Source organism: Anastrepha obliqua, chromosome 3 (assembly GCF_027943255.1).
Source record: "Anastrepha obliqua isolate idAnaObli1 chromosome 3, idAnaObli1_1.0, whole genome shotgun sequence".
NCBI lineage: Eukaryota > Metazoa > Arthropoda > Insecta > Diptera > Tephritidae > Anastrepha > Anastrepha obliqua.
Window position 1 is genome coordinate 92551668 of NC_072894.1, and position 18759 is coordinate 92570426.

Below are 18759 nucleotides of genomic sequence, written 5' to 3' on the forward strand. Positions count from 1 at the left end.
ACTCCCATACCCTTTGCATTCGCTTTTTACAACGGCGCAAGGTTTGCTGTTCAAATATGAACCTTTGGCTAAAAAATAAAATATAAGAATTATAAAACCTATAAGAGATTTCAAAAGCCTATCGGACGACTCTGAGTTTACCAAATATTTAGCAGCTATTGAATCTACTTCTTGGAAATCTCGGAGCTTAAAGTGATGAGCACGGCGAAATGAAGCAAAATAAATAACCTATTTTAGATTTAAAAACTGACGTATTTTTTAGTGTGACCGAAATAATTTTTGCATTTATGTATTTATGAAGTTTTTGGATAATCCTTTCTTCTTCTTCTTCTTCTTCTTAATTGGCGCTATAACCGCTTACGCGATTTTGGCCGAGTTTAGCAAAGCGCGCCAGTCGTTTCTTTCTATCTTTTGAAAATGCATTAGCCTTTATTATTAAACAAGAGTAAAATTTTAAATAATTTTTTATTGCTCTTCTTGGAATTTGAACAAATGTTGCCATTCTATCTTTCAAGTTCGATGCCTGCATTCTTGAAATTTTTTATAAATAGTTTTAGAATTCAAATGTATACCCTAAGTAATCGATTCTGTATTGTCCATTTGTTAAACTTTATTTACGGATATAGGAAAGGTCAATGCAAAAATAAGTATTATCTTCTGAATAATTTTTATTATTTATTTGAGGATCTTTTTCATGTATATCTTATATTTTTAGCAGATATGTTAGGCTTAAAGGTGTGAATTTTTGTTTTTTCGAAAGTCGTTTTCTTATATTCTTACAATAAAAATTCACATATTTTTGCAAAGAAATTTCTTTTTTTTAATTTTTTCAATATCTTGAAAACATTTGATTTTTTTAATTTGATCTTATACTTGGTTTCATCAGTTAACGCTTTCTCCTGATGTTATAAATTTTTATGATCTACATTTTTTACTTTAATCCAATACCGTTATTTGGATATATCTCGAGAACTACGTGAAATTCTGTAAGTGTTCGGACTCAACAACCGACGTTACGTGGGAATTGGATGGTCTGGTTCGTGGGTAATAAAATCATTAATTATTATAAGCAGTCAAAGGGAGATCACAGCAACCAGAATGCATGTATGTGTATATGTAATTAAAACACTTTTGGATGAGATTACGTTAATTTTATTGTGTATCCAGTACGACAGAATATAGCGTACATTATAGTAATTTTCATCATTATCGCCACAATCATTATTAGCTTTGCAATCTGCGTTTATAATAGGTTTCATTTTTATTTTTGTAATTTTCACTCTGTTAATAAGATTTTTATTTATTTCTCAATATATGGATCTTTTTTTAAATATTAATATTTGAATCTCTTTTGTTTTTGCTCTCTTCTGTTTTTATGTAATGTGTTTATAGCAGTTTTTATTTCTTCGCTACAGCTGTTTCCTTTTCTAAGCTGAATTTATACATAGATACACACATATGTATGTATGTATGCTTGTATAGGTAAAATAATAAACAACACATAACGAATGTGCTGTTTTTTATATTCCAATGGAATTAAATAAAATGAAAATAATTATAAAATATCGAAATAAATAATTATTATAAGAATATAAGATCGCAATAACTGTGAGTACCAGTTAAATTAAATATTAAAAAAACGAAACGAGTAAAAGAACTGAGGACAATCGCAAACATTTAATATATTAAACAAATGAGATTGAAATAAAATAAACTAAAATGGAAGGAATCAAAACAGGAATAAAATAAAATGAAATGAGTGATTCAAATTTCAATAAAATTAAGTAGACCTACCTATGTATGCATATATATACATATGTAGCTACATGCATAATTTTTGAAACTCAGTAAATTTATTGGCAGGAAAGGCTTCTGTTGTATGTAAATATTAGTATGCGTTTATGCATGTATTTTTATACCCACGCACTAGCATTCAAGGGTATTCTAATTTTTTCATTCATGAAATTTCTGATGAAAATAATATAAAATTATTTCAAGTTATCTCATAATTACTTATAGTTCAGTTGGCTTTTGTCTTTGAATATTTAACCAATAACCTTTGGGATTCAAAAAGTACACGCCACGATAAATGAAATGTGTTTGGTTGCATGTATGTATGTATGTATGTATATTCGTAGTTAGTTATGGTTAGAAGGTGTATGAGAATGCTTGTAGGAAAAGACGTCCGTACGGCTTTTCCGATTTCTACGCGATTTATCATTTTACTTTTTATATCACTTTCTTCTTCTAAATTGCCTTTATCTGCTACTACAGTAGTTAAGTACTTAAAATTTAGACGTAATTTCTTTTATATAGTATGTATATGCCAAAGTGAATGTTTATACTTTTTTGTAATTATTTTTTTTCTGCACAAATTTTGCTTGCTAACTTTTTCATTGCTTAATTAGTTATCTCTTCGGTGGTTAGAGCAGGTTTACTAGCTTTGACATCACCTGCCCCTGAATTTGCATCACATTGTGTCTTAGCCAAAATTATAGCTGCATCAGCAGCTGCCACCAAATCAGCTGCACTGGGTGAATGTGCAGCTACTACTAAATTGCCTACAGAGCCGTTTTCATCATTACCATCTTCTACGCTTGCGCTGTTTCCATCACCACCGACTACATTCACATCTACCTCCACCCCAATATCACCTCCAACTGCGTTGTCACCGCCATCCATTCCATCCCCATCCATATCTCCTTCAACGACATCGGCAACTTCAGTAACATCAGTTTCCATGTCTGTTGTCCCGTCAATCTCTGCCACTGTTGTTTCCAAACTAATCGTTAGACCGTCTGAAGTTTTTGCTTCCGGTACGCCATTTTTGGTAAGCACCACATTGTCGTTTGTTTTTTCAATAGCTGAGCTCGCCGACTCGACATCAGCATTTTTTATTGGGGTAATTTCGATACCATTGGCGTCGATGATGTTTAAGGAGTCATTAGTAGTGATGAAGTTATTAGTAGTGGTATTGTTGTTGGATAAAGTAGATAAGTTAGCAACGGTGTTCATGTCGCTTACTATTGGAACGATATCTTCAATATCGGATGTAAGCAATGTGTCTCCCACTTGTTTTTTGTTAACTTCTTCTTTTACGACCTCTTTCTCTGCTTCCGTTTCCATTGGTTCATCTGCAGTAGCGGCAGCCATGATGGCGTCGATTGTTGACGTTGCTGCTGCATTGGATGTTAGTGTCTTTTTAGTATTGGAATTATCTATTCCGACGGATGTCTCTTCTTGCTCTGCTAAACTCTCTTTCTCTTTTCCTCCCGCTTTTAAATTGGCCTTGGAAGCAACGCTTCTGTTAGTGCTAGTGGTGTCACTGTTATTATTATTGTTGTTGGCGATGTTGGTATTGGAAGACGTGGCTGTCTGCTCAGCTGTTCGTGGTTCAGTCTCTTGCTCTACGAGAAGCTCATTCGGTTCGATAATACCATTGCGTTCTCGCGTTAACTGCAAGTCTTTTATTGTTGGCTGTAACAGTTTTGCCGGTTGTTGTTGTTGGACGCTTTCGACTATGGCATCCAACTGCTGAGTCTGCTGCTTTGGCTGTTGTTGCAATATTACTGTTGCTGACGTTGGTAATATTCCTGCCACAGCTGCTATTGACGTTGCTGCTTGCTCCACTCCAGATGCTGCATTTACTTGGTCTTCTCTTCCACTGCTTATTGGGTTTGACTCTTTAGCAGTGTTCTGCTGAGCTTGCACCGGCCCTCCGGTTTGCTGTATATCGACAATGCGTTCCAAGGATTCATCAGTCTTCATTGCTGGCGGTGGTGCCTTTACAGTCAAAATACCATCCGAAGACAATGTTGATAGTACTTCGTTCGGGTCATATCCCTTCGGTAGCATATACTTTCGGATAAAGTGTCGCGAGATGACGCCATGCCCATCTTCCTTGTCTTCGTGTTGACCCTCGACGACGATACAATTATCGATTGTCTTGACGGTCAGTTCGTTCGGTGCAAATTGCTTCACATTCATGCTGACCTGAAAGCCATTCTTATTCACCACTGAATAGGCGGATTTGCCTGCTGCCGTAGTTGATGAGACACTGTGCGAACCTGAATTTGCGGAATGTGTATTAGCCGCCGTCTCCTTGTCACCAGCGGATTGTCCGCCGGTAGAACTAGAACCAATGACACCACCTCCACCTCCTGCAGTCGAGGATGACTCTTTTTCCAGCTGATGGTCGTGCACTAACTGTATAGGTGTTTTGTTGCAACATGGTTTGCCGCGATAGTAGGGATGGTGACGACTTTTACTTATATTTGGCATCCAATAGAATTGCGAAAGGGTGCGTGGGCGTCGCTGCTGCGTCAAATGTTGCTGCTGTGGTTGTTGCTGTTGCAGTGGATGTTGTGTCTGCTGTTGTTGTTGCTGCGGCTGCAATTCATGCGGATAGATACCAAAACCGAAGTCGTCGACATCCATACCACCGGTGGCCAGGCAACGATTGAATTCATGCAATTCATCGGCCAATTCGAGTATAAACGGTATGAGGGACATCGTCAAAGTAGTATATGAATATTTTTTTGCTGCTACACACACACCCGCACACACGTACAGGTACACGCACGACAGTTACGAGTTTACGAGTTCACGACAATGCAAGCGGAAGCAAATTTTTGTTGGATATTTTCGTTTCCTTTTTTCAGATGAACAAATTTACTGAGCTTATTGACGAATAAGCTATTAGTTTCTTAAGTCGTATATACTCTAATTTTGTTTCTTTGCTAGTAATGGTTGGTATAGAAGTAGTACCATTCGAATGCAACCGATGCGCTGCCGTAACACGCCCGATTTGCTTCCTAACTAGTTTTCATATGAAGGCAAATTGCTGAATGCTGCCCTTTTAAATCAGTTTGCAGCGCTGAATGGAAAACTTAAAGCAAATTCGATTGGAAGTCCAAGTTCAAGCATATGATCGGGGTGTGCCAGGGAAAAAACCGGCCGACTAGCCAATTTGCCGATTTGCCGGTAACCGAATGTGGCATTGTAGTGCGTGCTCACTAACTTTTTGCAATACGATGCAACGCGATGACTGGATTTTCTGATGTTGTGTGGAGAAGTGGCAACATGTTTAGCTTTGATAATTCTGAGTATGCTCTCTACTGCATTTTAATTGGTTTTTCTTATTTCTCCCGAAGTTGTGGGTTTTACATTACGAAAATGCACATCCAGGCAGAAGCAAGTGGTGCATAATCAAATTCTCGTTGAGGTAAAGGTGTACATATGAATAGACTACGAATGCGTGTATAAACGCACTATGTGTGAAAAAAAGTATTGTCTTACATAGATAATTGTACACGAAACCGAATAAAAATACCTGAACTAGGTGCATAAGTAGCCACATGCTGCATCAGTTCAAGTACATACAAACATATGTACGTATAATATGTATGTGAATGAAGGACAACATTTTTTTTTTCAGCATGCAAAGACTATCAGCGGATACAATGTAACGCTTTTTACTATTATAATTCAATAAAATTAATCTTGCTGCTCAAAAAAACTACGTTTTCTACCCTCTTGCGTCGTTTTCGATTGAGTGCATGTACGGCAAATGCTGCTGGAGTGACAGTCCTTGGTCGGATATAAGTCCGGGTTCTTCCGGTAACGCTCATAAGCGTCGAAAATAACGCACGAAGCTAGTCAATGTAATATTTTAAATAAAATGTATGACAAATAATCTTATGCAACCAAACACACTTTTAATTTATCAAATTAAATATTTGCACGAATTCAAGAAATTTGATTAATTTCGGACCAAAGGCTTAAACAAAAGTTAGAAAGAGTATGGGGCATGCGTTATTTTCGTCGTAAAGAGAGAATAAAGGTTAATAACGAAGGGACAACTACTTAAAGATATAAAATATTTGTACCGCGCTTTCTTACGTAAAAAGGAAATTTGAATGGACTATAATTTTCTACTATTACGCCCATTTCTGATAGTAATATGCGTATACATTTCATATTAGCATACTTCTACATGAGATACATGACTCTATTCGAGGCCTCACAAATATATGCCTACAGGAAAATTTTAATTGAAATCAAAGAATTAAGTTAAGGTGACATAATTGACAAATTATTTTACAATAATTACAATGGATGAAAAAACATTAAAAGAAACTAATATTTAATTCGAACAAAACGTTGGCATTGTAGTTCAGCTTCTTTTAAGCTATATTTAATTCTATTAAAAGATTTGTTAATGGGATATTAATATACAAAATTTAAATTACCATTCGCATAGCATTACAGATATATCCCCAGAACTCTTTTGGAATAAATATACGATTAAATTTACTTTGGGGATATTTGCCACTAAAAAAAGTAATTAAACTTTATATAACTATTGTACTAACTACTTTTGAGTATATGAACTATTTTTTTATTCAACTTAGATATGAGCCAACCATTTTGTAGATTACTGTTGTATGTATTACTGAAAAGCAAACACTAACAATAATAAAAATGGTTTTTTGCAAAACAAATGTGTACTTACTTTGCAAATAATGCGAAAATTCATAACATCATTATTATCATTTTTCGATTTATGTTTTTCTTAATCCATATTTTAGTATAAAAACCTTTTCGCCAAAACACATGACCAATTTTTTATATTTTGTACAAGTAGGGGCTGCCATAAATCGCAAACTATCTACATACATCTCACTGTAATAATCCTCTCTCTGGTCAATCAGTCCTACTTCTTGGGTACATTGGGGAAGAATATGTATATCTTTACTAAGATTTCGTTAATGTCAATTGAATACTTTAAGAAAGTGTTATGGAATTGTTATGAAATTGTATTATATACATATGTATGTATGTATTACTCTAATAAGCGAAAAAAAATGTTTTGCTATTAAACTACGTAAACTTCCTAACAATTGCGATGGGATTTATTTTATAGTACTTTGACTTATATTCGTAGCCCGTTATACATTTTTGTGCAACAGCGATTTTGCAAAAGTTTACGTGCAGAACATAAATGAACTGTCAGCTTCATATACATATGTAGATACAACATATTGCATACCTACATATGCGCATGCATGCGTGTATCAACACAACCACTACACATATCGCTGAACTGCTCTAACTTGACGCAAAACATCCACCAAATTTGTTTTAAAACAGCTGAGAGAGTAACCGCTCAACTTTTGTTATTGCTGCTACTATCAAGTTCGTTGCCAGCAAACCGGTCGTTGTGCCGGCAATTGAAGCAGCAACAATTTACCGGCACGAACATCATTAAAAGCAACAAAAAACAGCTGTTAGCCAGACAAGTCTTTGCCATGCGTGTAAAGGGGCAAACGAGGAGTAAGGCCTACCGCCACGTACTTTATTGCGTGCTTTACTCAGTACTTCATTGCGCATGCCTTTGGAAAACTATCCCCCTGTTTTTTTATAAACCTGTTCTGACTATTGGCTTCTACGCGGTATATTTTGTAAGTATGCACTCAATACATTTACCACTTGACATGCATGCAAGGAAATGCGTATGTATGTAGATGTTGACTGAAATTATGTGGCATTTACAAAGGGAGGGTATGTCATATGAGCGACGCTTCGCCTGGAAACTTTTATAACATTCAGCTGATGGCTGGCTGTAAGGTAACGTGAGACACATCCACAGCACGTATGTTTGCATATTAAAATATTTGCATGCATACTTACGTACATATGGATATGCCTAGGAATCTTTGTACCCGGTGTTTATTTTGCAAACTCAGTTTTGCTTACACACACATACATATATTTTGCGGCTGCTGTTGATATACATACATATATATTTCATTTCGCCGAAGTTTCCATGGAGGTTGACGGTTTAGTTGCCAGCAACAAATTCGTCTAATTTGTATCTGCATTGGAAAGACGGCGACATTTTATTTGAAATGCAAAGAGTATTTATTTTTACTAAGTTTAGGGACTACTGATGTATTTATGCGAATACATGCACACATATTTTTACGTGGATATGTATGCACAAGTATGCTTGCTGTGCTAGCTGTTGTAAAACTGGAAATCTGCATAAAGAGGAGAAATTTGCAGGGAGAAAACAAAAATTGCCGGAATTGTTGGGAGTAATTTTATATACGCATGTTTGAACACATATATACTACTACCTACATACATATGTATGTATATGTAAATGTATGGATAAGTATTTATAATAATAAAAACAATGGTGTGAAAACTCTAACCGATGAATATATGTACATACATATATTCTTGTTATTTTAATCCCTCTCCCATAATCTTCTTTGGTTAATTTTTTTAATCATGAATTGAAATTAGTATTAGAAACCTTTCAAATCCATACATATGTATATACATAAGTAAATACTATATGCATTGAGCATATACATACATACATACTTATGTATGCCCATAATAGATTTCTTCAAAAACAATACCCGCTTTCATATCGCTTCAATTCAATATCGCTTTCAGCTCTCGCCGCGGATGTCTTCTACCGGCTTATACGGGTACTTCGAAGTGGTCGTTTCAGTTTTATATAGAGGAAGAAGTTAGCGGAGATCAGGTCAATACGTTGATCGGGGAGCTATATGCATAGGCTGGCTTTTTCGACAGGTGTAGCAAAAAAGTGAGAGCCAAGAGGCCTGAAACTGAGGGGAAGATGCTGAGAAGATTCTATCTCACCCTTCAGACAGCTTCTGCAGAAATTACTAGAAGCAATGCCCAGTCTCACCGCGTCGATACGTATCGGAGAATATCCAAGAAGGGCACCTACAAAATTTGAGAGCTGCGGCTTTATTAGCCTTAGAAGATCTTTGCAAATTAAAGATCAAATAAATGATTGCGGGGAGTTTGATAAATAACTAAAAACAAATATGGTCAGTAAAGGGGCAGAGTAAAATGTAAAAACTCTTGCTAATTTGGTATCTTATCATAAATGTTTACCAATAATTGTATGCAACTGTTGCCTTTTTACAATACTTGCTGTTAAACGTTTTTTACCCTTAGGACTTTTTTACCCTTAAAGTTATTGATATCTAAGGATTTGTGTACATCAGAAATCCGTTGCTTTAACGCTTTGATCAATAATATGTTGTCACTTCATTTGCCAATTAAAGTCCGTAAACAAATGATCCATGTCTCCTCCGCGTAGTGTATTCTGGATAACAACAAATAATTTGCAGCCTTAATGGGTTTTAAACCTAAATATCAAAAGCATTTATTCGAGCCTGGTAAAATCGTATAAAACAAATTGCGAACCAAAGGAACTATTTCGATCTTTATGACAAGATTTTAACTATGATTACAGCGCCTTTGCGATATCATAGTTAAGAAAACGATACCGTCTTCCCTCAATAAATGATTGATGATGGTACAACTTTATCATTTAGGAATCAGTGGAGCAATTCGGACCATCCCTGCTCTAGAGCTCAATGCTGTATTAAATGTGATAGCATAGCCTAGCCAGTGTATACTTATAAGAAGAAGTCTCCCCTGCAGCATTTCCACAGCGAGGCCAATATGCTTCCGAATAAGGAGCTTGCTGAGCACATAACTATGCTCCTTAACTGGGATCATAGTAGCCTTGTTGTGGAGAATTTGCAGGGGTCATATCATGATGCAACCCGTGGCTCTACTGATGGCAGTACGCTGACACGTTTGCAGAAAACAAGCGGGAATTGTGAAGAGGGTAGAGGTTGAGTGGAAGAAAGAAGGGAGGAGTTAGCTCCAAGGAGCCGTAGAGGCTCGTTTGTGGTAATTGATGGATACACATTATGTGAGGTAGAAGCCGTGGAAGTTAAGTGCAACATGTGCCTCCAAACCGTGTAGACCTCTCCCGGCGAAGACTTACCTGAGTAAGTCTTCAGATGGCACAACCCGTTGCACTGATTACATCTAACCGAAGTTGAGTTCGGGTGAAGCCATCTTTGGCAAACGCAGCAGAGTCAGGTTCAAAGTCAACACTAAAAATAAGTATTAGGAACAGTCTTCCTGCATGGAGTTGCTTCAGTAGCGATAGGTGAGGTGCAACGCACTAGACAGCGGCAGACCTTAGTCGGGGAAAATCCAATTCGACTAATTCAAAAGCGTAATATAGATGGCAGATGCTGATGATATCGAAAAGCAAAGCGAAGGATACTGGTATTTCCAATCATCAAATAGTATTTACTTAATAATTAGTTTTAGTACCGATAACAGTGTCGGCCTTTAAATCCACATTTTATGAACCTATAATGATTACCTAGTGTGATAGTGTGACGGAAAACCATGAACAATGACAACATTCGAGGGGGAGGCCGTTGTAGTGTTCGATATAAAAAGCTTTCGGAAGATCCATACAAATCAAAATTCTGAATTGAACTCACCCAAATTCGCTTAGGTGCTATACTGCCAATCAGGAAAAGTAGAGAATCAGAAAAGTTATGAGGAGTCATGACATGGAATGGAAAAAAAATCTTGCCTGTTGGAATAAATTGCCTTTGTTATAATTTATAAACGTTATCTTATTTAAAAAAAAAAAATTATATTATTATTACTATTTTTTTTTTTAATGTACAACTTTCGAATGCAGTTTAATGAGTTAAATAAACAAAATGTAATGGGAATGTAGTTTCCATATAGTTTCTATTCTATGCCTTTGGTTTTTCTTCTTTTGAACTCTCTTTTTGATTCTCCTTTACGTTTAAGTGCGCTGGGACAGTCTGTTGAATTTGGATCACCCGTTCATTAGATTTATTTTCGATGGCAGGTTTTGGTACACTGACTGTTAGCACACCATCCGATGACAGTGTGGAAACTACTTTGTCGGCGTGGAAGCCTTTTGGCAGTGCATAGCGACGAACAAAATGCCGTGAAATATAACCGTGGTCATCTTCTCGCTCCTCATGTTTACCCTCAACAACGATGTGGTCATCGACTACCTTAACACTCAGTTCACTTGGTTTAAACTGCTGCACATCCATACTGGCTTGGAATCCATCCTTTCCCACAGTAGCGATGGGCAGATCCTTTTCAAACTTTCGTAATCGAACACTGGGTGAAGTACTAATGGCAGGCCAGCGGTTGTAGAACACCGGTTCGTAGAATGGTGTCAAGCGGGTTAAATCGTCAGCCAAACTCAAGATTAATGGTAGATTCGCCATTTTAATTTAAATTTGTTATACAGTAATCTTCACTTTTATTTAGAAAACGAAATAGAACACTTTCAGTACAAAAATGGTTTTGATTGTTGATGTAGTATATGACTTTTTTTCGTTTGTACAACGATTTGATTTGATTTTGTTGCAACTGTAAATTTTACTATGCGGCTCATTGCGAGTGCCGCTCTTTATATACCCGCAGCTGTTAAGAGAAACCGACCGTTTATGTATGCTGAGAGATATAACAACCCCATACGTGCTCACACACCTTTCAGAGTACGCATATATACATACTTATTTACGTATTTAAAAATGCTTTGTACAGACTTTTATTTGGTGGAAGAGAAATATTCGACTTCTAGAAATTGCGTGAGGGTTCTTGTTCCTTATAGAGAATAGAGCATTATATCGGTATGTATGTGCCTGTATGTGTGTTCTTGAGTGTGCAAACATTTGCAAGTACAAAGATCAAAATTCATTGCAGACAAAAATACATATTTACCTTTGACTATGAGTGGTGTATACATAAATAAACATACATACATACATATAAATAAGCTATTTTATATTTCGTATGATAACCATTATTTTTAGGATCAACCACTAAGTGACTTGGCATAGATTCTACTAACTTCGACAAAGTTCGACGGGTAGTTTTCCGCATTCCTCGAGCAATAGAGGCTTAGGGTCACTTTTTGATGAAATTGTATATTCCCCCAATTAAACCACTAGATAGGCCCAACTACTTTCTACATACATACATATGTACATATGTACATATACATAGGTTTTATGTCAGCCAGGGCTTTGGGGAAGCGTTTGTAAATGCTTTGAGAAATTTTTGTGTTACAGGTGTCGACGAACTTTTTTTACTTTTATTTTATAAACACACTAGAAATAAGTATTCTTAGTAAAAACCCATTAAGCCGTTCAGTTTTAGTAAATGACTTTTTGTACGCTTATCTACAAATACAAAGCGTTGATTTGCTCACAATTTCAAATTCAATTACATACATATGTACATATAGTATATGCAATCTCATCCTTGCGAGTGTCGGTCTTTGTGTCTTAACCTTACCCGATTCGGTTAAAAAATTCATGTTTTTTAATTTTTATTGCCGATATGGAGCGTTAGTATATTCAGTCAATTTCTTTACAGTAATACGATATTTGAAAAATATTTTCCTAAATTTTCATTACAAAATATTAAAAATTGAGCGAGAGACAGTGAATCTCCAGAGACGTTTAAAAACAATTGTTTTGCGGTGTACTTTGCATCATAATTCGCAACAGAATAAACTGAAACAAATAAATCGCGATGTACATATGTATTTGTTAAACGAGATATTTCTCGAAGTATTCTTGGGTTGATTTTTTAATTTTTTGTATCGTTTGAAACTCAAAACGCAGATTTTCATTAAAAAGAAATCGGCTGATTTACATTTTCATGCATTTCAAGCTTCAACTCTTCTAGCATCTGAGGTGAGTATTTGGAAAAAAAAATTTTTTAAACTTATTTCATTTCTGAAAAATCGTTTTTTGGAGGTATTTTCAACTATGTCGAGCTAACAACGTTTATCTTAATATTTTAGCGGTAAAACATATACACATACATATGTAACATCATCTGTGGTCGTATGACTTAAGTCGAAGCGAAACATTTATGTATTATATTACACGTATGTATGTACATATGTATATATTTATTATTTATACATACATACATTAATTTTTGTACTAGCTCGTTCTAGTAAATAATCTTAACATTACATTTTTTATATAATTTTGGGTACTATAGATTAAATACTAATTAAAAATTAGAAAAGTATACGAACGATGTAGTATATAGATTGCTGTTCAGAAAACAATTTCATTTTTATCTTAAGTCGTCTTAGTGTATGTACATATGTACATACGTTGGCATACGACCAGAGAATATAGCATTTATCATGTACATATTTAATACACTAATATATCTACAAATATATACGTAGATGGACATACAAACTAATAAAATATTATATTCTCTATAAGGAACAAGAATCCTCGCGCAATTTCTAGAAGCCGAAATTTTCTCTTGCACCAATTAAGTCTGTATAAAACACTTTTAAATACGCCCATATGTATGTATATGCATGTGTACGTACATATGGCTGCGCTCAAAGATGTGTGAGCATGTATCGTTGTGGTTGTTATAATCTCTCAGCATATCGAAATTGTTTCTCTCAATAGCTGCGGGTATATAAAGACCAGCACCCGCAATAAACGGCATAGTAAAATTTGTAGTTGCAACAAAATCAAATCAAATCGTTGTATAGACGAAAACAAAGTTATATCAACAATTTTTTGTGCTTAAAAAGTTTTCTATCTCGTTTATTAAATAAAAGTGAAGAGTATTACATAGCAAATCAAAATTAAAATGGCGAACCTACCATTAATCTTGAGTTTGGCTGACGATTTAAGTCGTTTGACACCATTCTACGAACCGGTGTTCTACAACCGCTGGCCTGCCGTTAGTACTTCACCCAGTGGTCAATTACGAAAGTTTGAAAAGGATCTGCCCATCGCTACTGTGGGAAAGGATGGATTCCAAGCCAGTATGGATGTGCAGCAGTTTAAACCAAGTGAACTGAGTGTTAAGGTAGTCGATGACCACATCGTTGTTGAGGGTAAACATGAGGAGCGAGAAGATGACCACGGTTATATTTCACGGCATTTTGTTCGTCGCTATGCACTGCCAAAAGGCTTCCACGCCGACAAAGTAGTTTCCACACTGTCATCGGATGGTGTGCTAACAGTCAGTGTACCAAAACCAGCCATCGAAAATAAATCTAATGAACGGGTGATCCAAATTCAACAGACTGGCCCAGCGCACTTAAACGTAAAGGAGAATCAAAAAGAGAGTTCTAAAGAAGAAGCTCCAAAGGCCTAAGGCATTAAACTTTTATCATCAAATTCTTAAGTCATTCTACTACCCGTTAATTCATAGAATTGTTTCCGTGAAATAGTTCCATAGGTTAATTAATTTTTAAAAGAAAAAAGATTTTTTATAAATTTGCAAAAAAATTCTATTAACTAAATTAAATAAAAGAAAGCTTAAGTAAAATGTGTGTTTTTATTTGAATGGGGATGGAAGTAAAACAAATAATTTTCAGTTTTTCAGCATTTTTGTATTGGTTTCAAGTACAATATTTGCAGCAATCACCTTTTATAAGTTGTCATCAATTCTAGCGAAACTTTCGACAACATCGCACGTTCTATCAAAAAAATGCTTATAATGTTCGGAAGTTAGCTTGAAACCCCCCAGTACATATATTTTATCAGAAGAGAATCGACACATCCGTGAGCGTTCAACTCGTTACTGAAAAATTCATATTTCGGATTGCAAAATACGTAAACACGTATTGCATTTCACAGTTTCCGAGATTTTGACATCCGTAATCATATAACAACGTACGCTTTTTGTGTTCATTTTTCACCTCATCCGGTACAAGAATTGAATTCGAGTGAGTACAGAAGTTGACAAATTTAATATGATAGATTGATACTAAAAGATTTAAGGTTATATACAAGAAATACAGAAAAAATTTAAGTTAACTGAAATTATTATAAATAAATGGAAATTTTAAATAAATTATAATAAATTGAACACGAATCAAGAGGAATTGCCTTATGGCCAATATTAATTCACTGATTGTTGCTTTTTTGGCTAAAAAAAGTTTAAAAAATATGAATAATGAATTGATTATAAATAAACTTTCTAAGTGATGTATAAAATGTTTACGCTGTGGTAATGCCAATGGATTACTCTGATCCCTTAGCTGCCTCCTTATCATTTTTTCATATCTTCCACTATCACTTCAACTTCAAATGAGTCTTTTTATTCCTTCTGCTTATTTAATACATCAAAACAACCTTTGGATGTTTCAGAGCCTTTGTAAGAAACACAAAGCTGTCTTCTTCAGCTTCATTTTGCAGCAATGCTTTGTACTAAAGGATAAAAAAAAGTATTGAAGAGTATTATTAACGATTTGGTATTATACTTAAATAAATACGTCGTCCATATTGAGTTGAGATTGGCAGCCACGATGTCATTTATTGTGGAAGGAGAACTCCCACGATCCATCGAAAATGAGTCATTCACGGATCTTATAATTTCCAAACTGCATTTTCTTGGAAGTAAATTAATTATATTTAAGGCTTGATGGATTTCTTTGACTATAGCTATGTTTGTATTATCTTTCCTTTAACTAGAAGGTCAAATGTAAAAAAAAATGTAAACACTAGATATTCCGAATATGGCCCAAATCGGGCTAAAAATACAGTTTTACATTCATTTTTAAGATGTACTTTTAGCACGACTCGATTCGATTTTAGAATATATACCGACCACAGGGCCTCCCAAAAGATTCCAAAGCTAACCTTCCCAAAATTTCATCAAATTTTTTCAATCTGATGAATGGGCGAGCCAGAGGTGAATACCCTTTGCGAAATAGAGCAAACAACTCTGAACTTGCCGAAAAGAGGTGGATTGCTAGTGCATCGAAATATGGCCCCGCCCAAGAACAAGGAAACTCACTATGAACAGGGATGCTATTCAAATGGTTAGTCTTATCATTATCCTCGATGCCAATCTGAACTGCAAAAGGCACGCCAAAGCAACTAAGACTTTCAAGCGTACCGAGTTTTACATGACTGTGGAAAAAGCCGCTTAAAAATGTAGAATAGAGGAGTAAACAATTCTGCGTAAGATAAACCGTATATACATAGATACATATGTATGTATATGTATGTTATGGTGCAGTTAAAACTCACAGTAGTTAATAAGTTTTTTTTTTTTTGGTGTGCTTATTTTCTCGAAAAAGTAAGGGGAATAAAATATTTAGCTCTAAAAATAGTATGAGACTTTTGGATTCCGTAGGTAATTTTCTATGAGAATATATTGAAGAAACCATACATAGGTCAGAAATGTGTTACGAGCCCGCATATTTTTAACGAATAATTTACATTTCCACCGAATTTTATTTTCGTTTTTGTCTGCTCGATAAACATTTTGCCGTCGGCTTTAAACTAAATTACCAATGGAGATTTGAAATTTTCAGTGTGAACTGAAAGTAGTCTACATAAAGAATTATTAATATAAAAATTAATTAATAAAGACAAAATATTTACTTTTGCCCATCTTAGTCTACATACATACATACATATGTGAGCGAATTGAATACAAACGCAGCCTTTATAAATTAGACTACGCACACAGTACTCAAAACTAAATCAGCCCTTTATAAAATTTCAAATAATTCCAACAAATAAAGAAATTCATTAACACCCGTAAAATTTGGCATATCTTCACACCTTGCATTTCCTTATTAAATCAATACACATTAATAAAATATAAGAAAAATTATACATCATTTGTACGTATAATGCATATGCATAAATAATACCTTTCTCAGGTACCTGGCATACGCCTATGACATGTGCATGCTTGCATACAAGCTTTACGACCTGAAGTTACAAGCTCAAGTCATGTAGGAGAAGTTAAAAGCAAGCGGCTTCAAAGCAAATGTTGAGAAAACAAAAGCATTACACCTTAATAGAGTTCTATTTGAGCTGTTGGTAGTGGGTGCGCAACAATTTGAAAACGTTGGAGTCCCTTTCAGCAAGCCGGTGGAGGAATTGACAGACCGCGTACCACCCGACGACGCTCTACAGATGCAGAAATAAAAACTCTCGGTCTAATATGGAATGAATTGAGATCGTTAGCACATAACCGCGTTCATTGGCGAAGGGGAGTAGTTGCGGCCCTATATTCCAGATAGGAGTAGAAGGAATCTTTACATCGACACATAGCCTATGCATGCATAAGTCTTGTCATATAATTGTTTGTTACCTTTTTTGAATTAAGCTGTTGATAACCAAAAATTAAATTATGACCATATGTATGAACACACATACATAGATAACGCAATTTAAATTGCTTACTAAAGAGAAGAAGCATAATATGAGTGTATCCACGAAGTACGCGTGTCTTGTGTACCACGTACTCTGTACTCTTAAAATATTGTTATGCTGTGCGCTCCAACAATGATTATCTATGTATCACCGTGATGTACATGGTATATATGTAGATGTATATGTATATGTATAAAATGTATGTGAGCACTATTAGCAAATTTAATTTATTTGTACCGTTTTTAGTATGACTAACTGAATATGTACAGATGTAAGTTACTCTAACCCTTTAATATTTGTATGAAAAGAAGTTTTTGAATACTATTTTTTTAGCTTTTTAGCACAATAATATTATTAATTATAATAATAACCGCTAAAATTGACAGAAAAAAGTGTTGTTTACTTTAATGAAAACAAATATCAAAAAGTCTATAGACCATTGCCCTAAAAAATCTTCTATGATGTCCTGATTTAAGCGGTATGTCAGGGTGCATTCCATGTCATAGTTACCACCACAGCACTCACCGTCATAAACACTCGGATCTACCCTGGGCTCAATCAAAACCGCTACTGCGAGAGGACTGTCCTAGTAGCGTTGGACTTAAAGAAGGTTTTCGACACTGTCAGCCACGCCACGCAACTAGATGACATTTTACTGGCGACACCGCGACTGAGTGATCGAGAACTACCTGAGTGGTCGTCATTCGTCGGTGCTATTTCGAGACCAAATCTCTAAACAGAGGAAAATGAAGCGATAATGGCGTCGGGCAATGACATTGATGACCTGTGTGCTAAAGTAAACGACTATCCCGTCTGCCTTTCTCGCATCTCCACTGCGAGGAAACTACAATACAACTTAAGGTAAAAGTCGACGACACACCAATACTGACTGTTAACAACACCAAAATCTGGGGAGGTCCTCAAATTCCTTGCCGGCAGTACTTAGGACAGACACAAAGAAATGTTGCTATCGACATTTGAGGCAATAGGCCAGCCGGTTTTAAACTATTCTGCACCTGTCTGGTCGCCTGGAACTAGTGATTCGAATTTGTCGAAGATACAGACTTGTCAAAACACTGGCATTCGGACTGCGATAGGATGTTTACTGATGTCCCTACTTCAACACCTACACGACGAGGCCCATATGCTCCCTGTGAAGAAGCACAACAAACTGCTCAGCAAGTAGTTTCTTTTAGGGTGTTACCGCAGGTCTCACCCATGCAGACACCTGCTTGAGCCTGAGCCACCTTCCAGGCACTCAATTACGCAGACGAAATCCATGACAAAACAGACGAACAATTACTGGATCGGACAGTGTACAAACGGACCATTAACGACATTCATCGGAAGGCATTTACCACCTTCTTATGCTCCCGACCTCCGAATGCCGTTATCGGAGTCAAACTACCACCTATTGCAGACGAAGACCTCCAACTTCCCAGAGAGCCCCGCTTAACCTTGGCAAAAATGCGTTCTGGATACTCCTACCTATCCAGAGTTGACCCCGACATACCAAACATATGTCCGGCATTTGAAGGCATCCCGCACGTCACTAACGATCTGGATCGAACGATCGATCTGGACCCAAGCTGACGAAACAGCGAATTTCCTGGGCCTACCACCTTTACTCGAAATTTCTAGAGTTAGCAACACAATGCCTTGCTAAGGG

The 18759-nt window shown here is 35.9% G+C and overlaps 3 protein-coding genes across 3 annotated transcripts; 1 reads left to right on the forward strand and 2 right to left on the reverse strand.

The window, feature by feature from the left end:
* Nucleotides 1–890: 890 nt before the first annotated feature.
* On the reverse strand, nucleotides 891–4885 carry LOC129241647 (heat shock protein 67B1-like). Its single transcript, XM_054878091.1, has one exon. The coding sequence runs from the start codon at nucleotides 4510–4512 to the stop codon at nucleotides 2401–2403; it is 2112 nt and encodes a 703-aa protein (XP_054734066.1). The 5' UTR covers nucleotides 4513–4885; the 3' UTR covers nucleotides 891–2400.
* Nucleotides 4886–10522: 5637 nt separating this feature from the next.
* Nucleotides 10523–11298, reverse strand: LOC129242510 (heat shock protein 23-like). Its single transcript, XM_054879188.1, has one exon. The coding sequence runs from the start codon at nucleotides 11136–11138 to the stop codon at nucleotides 10626–10628; it is 513 nt and encodes a 170-aa protein (XP_054735163.1). The 5' UTR covers nucleotides 11139–11298; the 3' UTR covers nucleotides 10523–10625.
* Nucleotides 11299–13398: 2100 nt separating this feature from the next.
* On the forward strand, nucleotides 13399–14241 carry LOC129242308 (heat shock protein 23-like). Its single transcript, XM_054878880.1, has one exon. It carries the CDS (start codon nucleotides 13555–13557, stop codon nucleotides 14065–14067), a length of 513 nt encoding a protein of 170 aa, XP_054734855.1. The 5' UTR covers nucleotides 13399–13554; the 3' UTR covers nucleotides 14068–14241.
* The last annotated feature ends 4518 nt before the right edge of the window (nucleotides 14242–18759 follow it).

Coding starts and splice junctions, on each gene's coding strand:
- LOC129241647 (XM_054878091.1), bottom strand. CDS start 4,512: ATGTCCCTCATACCGTTTATACTCGAATTGGCCGATGAATTGCATGAA.
- LOC129242308 (XM_054878880.1), top strand. CDS start 13,555: ATGGCGAACCTACCATTAATCTTGAGTTTGGCTGACGATTTAAGTCGT.
- LOC129242510 (XM_054879188.1), bottom strand. CDS start 11,138: ATGGCGAATCTACCATTAATCTTGAGTTTGGCTGACGATTTAACCCGC.